Below are 9,118 nucleotides of genomic sequence, written 5' to 3'. Positions count from 1 at the left end.
ATCATGACCTGAGCCAAAGGCAGATGCTTAACCGACTGAGCCACCCAGGTGCCCTGGTCCTTCAATATCTAATAGCCTTGGAGTGCCTGGGTGGCTCAGTTGTTAAGCATCTGCCTTCAGCTCAGGTCATGATCCTGGGGTCCTAGGATCGAGTCCTGCATCGGGCTCCCTGCTTGGCGGGAGGCCTGCTTCTCCCTCTCCCACTCCCCCTGCTTGTGTTCCCTCTCTCGCTGTGTCTCTCTGCCAAATAAATAAATAAAATCTTAAAAAAAAAAAAAAATCTAACAGCCTTTTCATTGAACCCAGCAGACACTTGCCAGTCCTTTTTTCCCAACTTCTTCCATTTCTTCCAACTGGCCCTGCAAGTTTTTACCCTGCCCTCAGCCTCTGCCTGTACTGTTCCCACCTAGAACTCCTCTGTACTTGGCCAACAATGACCTTTCAGGTTAGAAAGAGAATCCTGCAAGAAGCCTTTCCTGACCCTCCTGAGTGACATGCTCCCTTGGTACCTACAGTGCGGATTCAGTGCCTCCAAAATGGCTATTTAGCTCCCACACCCTACACAACACCACAAGCTTCATGGGGGCAGGAAATGTACTGCTCTTTATATCCTACATGAGTTTTAATATATTCCTTTGTGTCTAGTAAATATCTAATAAAACAAAACAAAAAATGAATAAATAAAACTCTTAGCAGGGTCCCCAACTTACCTTAGGTCCATAAAACGCACCATCTCCAGGGTTGAGGTCCCAGGGTTTTCCAAATTCTTCCAGGGCCCGCTGAAGGACCTTTAAGAGGGGATGAGACAAGACAGGAATGTGTCATCTTAGACTTTATGAGCAACAGATCCCTCCAGTCCCCAACAAATGACCTGCTTAGCATATGCCTCTAAGGAGGACCCTGATTCCCATCTCCCCTTCCCCATCAGAGAGTGGTTTATCTGCCTCTTCACCTACTTACCTGTTCAGCTTGGTCCCAAAGGCAAGGCTCTCCCAGGAAGCCAGACGGTCGGGTGGATAGTGCCAGGCGGAACGAGAAGCCAAGGACGGCATAGACAGAACGGAGGAAATCAAGACAGCCTCGGATCTCTGCTTCAAGCTGGAGGCAGAAAATAGAGTGGGTGAGCTGTATGCCACCTAGAGCTCTGAGTGATGGGAGTTTGGGGGAAACACAAAGCAGAAACATAGAGGACAGTTAGGGCTATCATGTAACTGAGTTGTAGTATATGAAGAGGGAGACTGGAAATTGGGAACACTGGCAGTTCATATGGAGAATGGAAAGTGGTTTAAAAATGCTTTGCCGGGGCAACCTGTTGGGACCCCCTCATTCTTGAGAACTTTTTTTTTTAAAAAGATTTTAGTTATTTATTTGACAGAGAGAGACACAGCGAGAGAGGGAACACAAGCAGGGGGAGTGCGAGAGGAAGAAGCTGGCTTCCCACAGAGCAGGGAGCCCAATGTGGGGCTTGATCCCAGGACCCCGGGATCATGGCATGAGCCGAAGGCAGATGCTTAATGACTGAGCCACCCAGGTGCCCCCCAGAGCTTTTTCTGTATCTTCACTTAATAAACTTCTATCGCTTTACTCACACACACAAAAAAAGAACGAAAAAGAAATGCTTTGGTGGAGTTGGGGAAGGGCCACCTGGTCCGGTGCACAGAAGATGTGTGCGTCATCCTGCTGGAAACACCGCAGCCGGGTCAGTCCCCCCAGACTGCCAGAGGCCTCGGCCCGGTGCAGGGCCCCGAAGTCTGCCAGTCGCAGGGGCAGCTCTCGCCAGGATCTGGGCCGGTGAGCGAACATCAGGCTGAGGATGGGGTACGGAAAGGTCAGGGCCACAGGGAAAAGTAGTCCCCGCAGACTGCTCCTCCAGCCAATGTGCTTGCTTATTTTCTCTGTGCCATCAGCTAGCACCCTGTCCAGCCTTAGCCTGCCCTCCCACTGAGTCCTGTCCATCCCACTCAGCACAACTGGAGCCCCGCCTGACTGAAAGTACATTTGTTAGGAACAGCAGCAGCATGTACTGCGCCGCTGTTCTGTGTTCTGAGGTGAAAGAGGAACTTTGGACAGCAACTCCAAACCCTTGATGTTACACAAGGAGACTAAGGCTTAGAGAGGCAGATGGTTTCCCCAAATTCACATGGTTAGCTAGAGGGCAGATTCAAGATTCAAATCAGGTGTCCCAGTGCTCTGCCAAGGTGCTTTCTATTACTTCATACTGGGCAACCTGGTTGCCCACCCCCAGCCCTGGGAGGACCCAGGACTCCGGGCTCCTAGCTCACCAGTGCGCAGGGCAGTTCATGGGCTTGAGGGCAAGTGTATCTGTGGGATGGCTGGTACAGTGGTCACTCAGGGAGCTGGCGGGCCCGTCAGAGCCCGGGGGCTGTAGGGCAAACATGTCTTCCTGATAATGTTCCCAGTGTCCTGACAGCTCCCAGAGTTTCGTAGAAAACAGCGTGGGGCTCTTCACTTCTGAGAAACCACGGCGAGTGTACTCGGCCTGAAGAGGAGGGTGCCAACATGGAATGTCAGAGGGACTGGGGGAGAGGCGGCAGGGTGGCAGGCGTGCGATTCTCCCGAGACCTCAGGTCATGCTGATGTCAGCCACAATCCGTTAAGTACCATGTTCTCTCTCTAGACCCTGACCCTGTGAACCACACATTCCTAGGACTTTGTTAAAGGTCACCAGCACTTCACATTGTTTATGTTTAATCCCCCTCTTTTAACACTTGGCATCTTCTGGGCCCTGATTTCCTCCCTGGTCTTCCTTCCTCTCGATTTCGGTCCCCCTTACCCTGATAAAAGCCACCAGTGCGTTATACACCCTTGTCCCTCGAGGCAGGAAGAAGCAGCTCCCAGGGCTCAGTTCATGGAAGAAGAAGAGCTCCTGTGCCTGTGCAGGAAAAGCAGCATCACTCAAGGGACAAATTGGGGACTCTGGGACCCAGAAGAAACAACTGATGGAGCTGCTCAATCTCTTGGATTCATAATCTGCTCCCAACTTCACCATCAGGTTCCTTCACACCCATTCCCCTTCTCCCAATCTCTGTACCTTCCCAATGCGCCGGTGGTCCCGTAACTCCGCTTCCTCCTTCCATTCTTCCCAGGCCCTCAGCTCCTTTGCTGTGGGGAAGGAGATCCCTGACACTCGCTGCAGTGTCTCTGAGGCACCCGAGGACCTCCACAGGGATGAGGAGTTCTATGGGAGGACACAGGGAGCCAGAGAGAAGATGGGGGGACTGCAGGTACCTAAGCTCTCCTTCGATGATGCTTATCTGATACTGAGCTTAAGCCCCACAGTGTCCTGTCTCATGCTCATCCTGTCTCCCACTGCCTCCACCAGCGAGATTCCACTATCCGCCCAGACCCCCTGCCACGTTTATAGCTTCAGAGACGCCCGGACTCCTAATCCCCACTTGAGTCCTACTCAAGCCTAACTTTATCCTGCCACCTCTTTTTCTACCCATTCTCCCATAGGCACCCTTGTAATTAGGGCCTCCCCCCGCTCCCCCGACACACTTCTAATCAATGACGGCTCACCGGAGTAACCTTAAGCTCTGGTCAAATGTCAGTCTACCCATCTACTTATCAATCTCCCATACTATGTCCTACTCCTGGCCACATGAAATTCAAATGCCTCTGCTTGCTCTTCTCTTGAACGATTTAACAAGAAATAGCCTATGTTTTATAGCTCTTTTAGCTTTTCCTCAAACACTTTCTCCTGTGTTAGCTGACTTTGTCTCTGTGATGGGGATTTATTGGCAGGACAGGAATTAACAACAACCTTATTTTATAGATGAGGGAAATGGGTAAGGAGATTTACCCAAGGCCACATACTTCACTGGTGGCAGAGCTAGGACTAAACACAAATGGCTGGGTTTTCAGTCCAGCGCTTTTGGCTGTGTATACCTGCTTCTCCCCTTGCTCCCTGCTCCCATTCCACCTAATAAATAACTCACCTGGCCCAGGAACAGTATTTTCATAAAAGGCACGCCTTTGACTTGTCATATTCTCCCTGTACCTGTCAAATGGTGTTCTATACACCCTCTCTCCACAGAAGCCTCCCCCATGTGACCCTGTCCAACCTGTTCACATGCTGAAGTTCAACTACAGAATGTGAATTGGCTTCTGGACCCTTGCAGGGTGCCCAGCATCTGTCATCAGACTGGGAGTTTGCAGAAGGGAGGAACTAAAAATCTTTCTCCTGGATTCCCCGCTCAGCTATCAGAGGAGAGAAAGGGCTGAGAGATCATCTTCCCATTCCCCTGCTCATCGCAGTGAACACAGGAGTCTCAACCTAACCTTGCCCTTACAACTGACCGTTAGCAGCTTCAGTCCTCCAATCTGTCCAGTATGCCGAAGGTGGGGGCCCCGGCAAAGATCAACCAGCATGCCACACCTGGGAGAAAGAAGAGGCCACTTAGTGGTTTCCAAATCTTTGAGCTTCTAGTGTTCTCCCTCTCATGGCCTTCAGCAGACAGAAAAAAAGTGAAGAACTGTTCTACAGAGAGAGCAAGAGCAATGGGAGATAAAATTATTTCCTCTTCCTATTCCTTTTCTGGAGCAACAGATTACCTTCTACCTTCTTTCCCTCATCCCATTTCTGGCCTTCTTTGGTGCATCCCACCTCTCCCTCTTTCCCTCCATTTTGACAGCTCTCACCCATAGACTGTTGCTGTTGGACCTGTCACTTTCTCCTCAATCAGGCGAAGCTTAAAGGGGTTATCCTGGAAGGAGAGTGAGGATAAGTTTTTATTCCTATATAGATGTCCTGGGAGAGAGCTACCCCTTCCCTCATGCTTTTGGGTCTTCCTCCTAAATGTGTGCACCTCCACCCCACCTTGAATAGCTGGCGAAGCTGATCCTGAGACACCTCTAACCTCCGGAAGGGTTGAGCAGCAGCTGCAAGTTCCTGGCAAATCCGCTCCAAAGCAGGCAGCTCTGAGCCCCGGACTGTCCTGGAAAGATGAGAATTGGTTGGCTTGCATCTGCTGAGAAGCATGACCTGGGTGCCAAACCTGCTGGCTAAGGGGTGAAATCCTGCTCTCCAGAGACATCTAGAATTACTGGCAAAGACAGACAAACTGAGAGAAAACATAATTAGGAAATCAGGTATAAATTTTCCAGCAGGAGCAAAAGCTCTATGTATGAAATTGAAAGTTGGATTCAGGCAACATGGATGGACAAAATTAGGGCACTAGTAATGAAGGCTGAAGTAAAAAGTTAATTCACAAAGACTAGAGAAGTTTCAAGCCGAATTAGAAAAAGGAAAGACATGGACTAGTGGAGACAATGGCACCGATATCACAGTTGAGGCCTGGAGAGGCCCTTCCCTAAACTTTCTCCTCCAAATTGAACATGCCTGATGCCCCAGAAAAAGGGGGCAGAAACCACCCTAGTGAAAGGGTACACACTCAGTTAAAAAATGAATTAGGTTTGGGCGCCTGGGTGGCTCAGTTGGTTAAGCGACTGCCTTCGGCTCAGGTCATGATCCTGGAGTCCCGGGATCGAGTCCCGCATCGGGCTCCCTGCTCGGCAGGGAGTCTGCTTCTCCCTCTGACCCTCCCCCCTCTCATGCTCTCTCTATCTCATTCTCTCTCAAATGAATAAATAAAATCTTTAAAAAAAAAAAAAATGAATTAGGTTTGACGAGCTAATGTATAGCATGGTGACTACAGTTGATAATTCCATATTGTATATATTGAAATTTGTAAGAGCAAACCTTAAGGGTTCACATACACACAAAACGAGGAAGTGAGGTGATGAATGTATTAATGAACTCAATTGTGGGGATCCTTTCACAATGTATACAAACACCAAATTACCAGGTTGTATGCTTTTTTTTTTTTTAAAGTTTATTTATTTACGTCATTCCTACACCCAGCATGGGGCTTGAACTCACGACCCTAAGATGAAGAGTCGCGTGCTTTTCTGAGTGAGCCAGCCAGGCCCCCCTCACATTGTACACTTTAGTATATGTGCTGCCGAAGCGAGCATTGTACACTTTAAATATGTTACTTTGTCAATTATACTCCAAAAAGTTGAAAAATGAAATAAAATATCGTGAAATATATAAAAAGGAAAGCACCCCAGAATCATTCTCTTTCCTTGCACTACTCACCGCTCCTTTCCCAGGAAGAAATCATGGTAGAAGCCACATTCTGTACTTGGACCTCGGCAGAGGACGGCACCAAGAAGCTGTTCAGCTGCTGCCCCCAGGACATGGGTGCTGGAGTGCCAGAACACCTGGGTTCACAAGAAAGGAGTTCATAACCTTCTCCTTTAACCCCTCACTCTCTGATCCTCTCCTCAGAGAAGCTGGTGTGAAACCAGTTTGGCTCTTTTACAAATAACTACCACAAAATGGGGGACCTCACCTTGGGGGTGAACATTAAATAGTAAAAGAAAAAAACAAAAACTGAATAGAAAAGAAAACAACAGGCTAGTATAAGCAATGCACGGATGAGAGTAGCCCCCAGCCCTGCTCCTCAGTGCTTCCCAGTCCTAGAGCATAGAAGCAGGAGCTCAGTCTTCTTTTGTTGCTCTTATAACATCCCTTTTTAGGGCTTCAGAGTAAACTACCTACTTAAGATGGTAGTTCCTAAGGGCTCTGTTTGGTCTTTTAGTTCTATTTTCTTCTATCCCAGGAATCTAGTTTGATGCAACCCCTCCTCTAGGATTTGGTCACCATTTATACATAGGTGACAAAATTCCATTTTTCTGGATCCTAATAGATGACGCCCGTATTACCTAAGCTGATATGAAGAAGACAAAGTGGGAAGGAGGCCAGTTGTGTGCTCAGCTGTGGAAGTCAAGTTAGAATTAAAAAATATAGGGGCACCTGGGTGGCTCAGCTGGTTAAGCATCTGCCTTCGGCTCAGGTCATGATCCTGGGGTCCTAGGATCGAGCCCCATGTCTGGTTCCCAGCTCAGCAGGGAGCCTGCTTCTCTCTCTCTCCCCCTGCTCGTGCTCTCTCTCGCTATATCTCTCTCTCAAATAAATAAATAATCTTTTAAAAAAAGAATTAAAAAATAAATGCTACAGATGACTTATAACGTCTGCAGAGTTGAGGGACTGAACTGGCATATTATCTTTCTTTCATTTTTTTTTTTTTTTTAAGATTTATTATTTATTTGTCAGAGAGCGAGAGAGAGCGAGCACAAGCAAGGGGAGCAGCAGAGGCAGAGGGAGAAGCAGGTTCCCCACTGAGCAAGGAGCCTGATGCGGGACTTGATCCCAGGACCCTGGGATCATGACCTGAGCCAAAGGCAGACGCTTAACTGACTGAGCCACCCAGGCGTCCCTGAACTGGCATATTATTTTTCTATTTTCAGCTTATGATCTCTTTTTACTAGCACAAATGATGTCTACTTAATAGACCTAGGCTGAAAACTTTCATCATGAGTTTCTAGCTTAGTCAGGGCTAGTTAAGACCAGCAGTCTGTGGTATGTCTCTCTCCCAACTGCAAATGGAGAAACTGAGGCAAAAGAAATACTAGAAATATGCCCACTTAAATATCTCTTAGTTTAGGAGCGCCTCGGTGGTGCACTTGGTTAAGTGTCCGATTCTTGGTTTTGGCTCAGGTTGTAACCCAGGGTCCTGAGATGGAGCCCTGTGTTGGGCTCTGCACTCTGCACAGAGACTGCTGGGTTTCTCTCTCTCTCTCCCTCTGCCCCTCCACAGCACCCCCTACACACTCTCTCTCTCAAATAAATAAATAAATCTTAAAATATATATATATATATATATATATATATATGGGCGCCTGGGTGGATCAGTCGGTTGAGTGTCTTGCCTTTGGCTCAGATCATGATCCCAGGATCGAGCTCAGCGGGGAGCCTGCTTCTCCCTCTACCCCGCCCCCTCCTCTCTCTCGCTCACTCTTTCAAATAAATAAAACTCTTTTTAAAAATTAAAAAAATATATATACATATATATCCCTTAGTTTAGTTCCCACGGTATTCCTGAAAAGGAAGAAACTTACTGCTTTGCCCTCTGCAGAATTGAATGTCAGAAACCTGAGGTCAGAATCTGTCTCCAAGGGCCGCTCCAGATCATAAAGTTCTCCATTCACCTGAGCAGCCACTGCAGTATCTGCCAGTGTTGAACTTGGCGAGGGGAGTGGTGAGGATAAAGAAAAAGACATGGTTACAATCCACAGGGGAAGAGAGGGACTATCTCTCAACAACTCCAAACTTGAAAATGGGGAAAGGTGTCACCAGAGCAATAAAACCTATCATTTCTTTTCCTGATGGATAATAAATGAAGGGTAGACACTCTGAAACCAATGCAGATAAAAATGAATCCTCAGGAAAAGGCAGTCTTGATAGGGATGGAATAGAAGCAAGCAGAATTTTCATTCCCTGCTCAAGTCCTGCGAAGTACAGAGGAAGGAGGATAATCCTGGCAGGTATAAAATGGGTCTGGTACCTGATCTGCTGGGCTAGTTGGTAAGGGGTTGTGTTCCATGCCACAGCATCCACTTTCTGGCCTCCAGGGAGTGATATCTTAATAGTCCGGTGTTCCTTCTGTGCCATGCTTGCTAACCTCTTTACTTGAGCAGTCCATAGCTCCTCAAAAAGGCTAAGCCGCTCTGCCAACCAGTGTGGAGGGGTCGGCACAGCTGCCTGGAGGGAAAGAGGTTAGGAGGAAACACGGGTCCCATCATTCCTTTCTGGGATTGGGGCTGGTGGGAGGTGAGAATATTGAAGTGATCTTGGTCCTAACCCTAGTCTGTAAGAGGACTGGGTGATACTGGGCTGGAGTCCTATGCTGCCCAGTCTGTTGACCCTAGGAAAAAGATGGCTGCAACTAAGGGCTTAGGGTAGCCGGGGCTTAGGGTAGCCGGGTCCAGGGACTCACGGCAGCTACGGTATGGGGTGTCAGGCTCGGTTGAGAGCCTACACCTTAGACTTCAGCTGGACTGGGTCCGACGCGGTTCCTAACTTTTGGGTACCTCACGCACCGTGTGTAGCCCGCAGGTTTGCAAGCCTGGGAGCCGGAGCTGCCGCCACCTCTGATAAAACCCCATTTTCCTTCAGACGCGTGCCTACATCCTTAAACAAATTACCGTTGTTTCTCCTTCACCGGATTCCTCATTGGCTTCCGGCCCAACA

The 9,118-nt window shown here is 48.4% G+C and overlaps 1 protein-coding gene across 3 annotated transcripts in view; it reads right to left on the bottom strand.

Moving 5' to 3' along the window:
- The window catches only part of TARS2 (threonyl-tRNA synthetase 2, mitochondrial), a 15,111-nt gene extending 5,993 nt beyond the window's left edge, over nt 1–9,118 (bottom strand). For 2 of the 3 annotated variants that reach the window (XR_014144138.1, XM_081815882.1), the window contains exons 1-13: nt 8,968–9,118; nt 8,433–8,629; nt 7,987–8,110; nt 6,122–6,246; nt 4,841–4,958; nt 4,663–4,727; nt 4,321–4,399; nt 3,053–3,199; nt 2,795–2,893; nt 2,283–2,500; nt 1,645–1,807; nt 961–1,098; nt 711–788 (exon numbers count right to left, since the gene is read on the bottom strand). Coding sequence is in view for 2 of the 3 variants with exons in the window: in XM_081815882.1 (XP_081672008.1) it covers nt 711–788; nt 961–1,098; nt 1,645–1,807; nt 2,283–2,500; nt 2,795–2,893; nt 3,053–3,199; nt 4,321–4,399; nt 4,663–4,727; nt 4,841–4,958; nt 6,122–6,246; nt 7,987–8,110; nt 8,433–8,629; nt 8,968–9,033 (1,617 nt within the window). In the remaining variant the exon portion in view is untranslated. The remainder of the gene's footprint in view (nt 1–710; nt 789–960; nt 1,099–1,644; nt 1,808–2,282; nt 2,501–2,794; nt 2,894–3,052; nt 3,200–4,320; nt 4,400–4,662; nt 4,728–4,840; nt 4,959–6,121; nt 6,247–7,986; nt 8,111–8,432; nt 8,630–8,967) is intronic. The other variant, XM_081815883.1, reaches the window with a different exon arrangement.

The sequence above is a fragment of the Leptonychotes weddellii genome, chromosome 4, assembly GCF_054177405.1.
Source record: "Leptonychotes weddellii isolate Sample4059 chromosome 4, ASM5417740v2, whole genome shotgun sequence".
Taxonomy (NCBI): Eukaryota; Metazoa; Chordata; class Mammalia; order Carnivora; family Phocidae; genus Leptonychotes; species Leptonychotes weddellii.
Note: the sequence above shows the minus strand (reverse complement) of the source record. Positions and strands in the feature narration are given on the sequence as shown.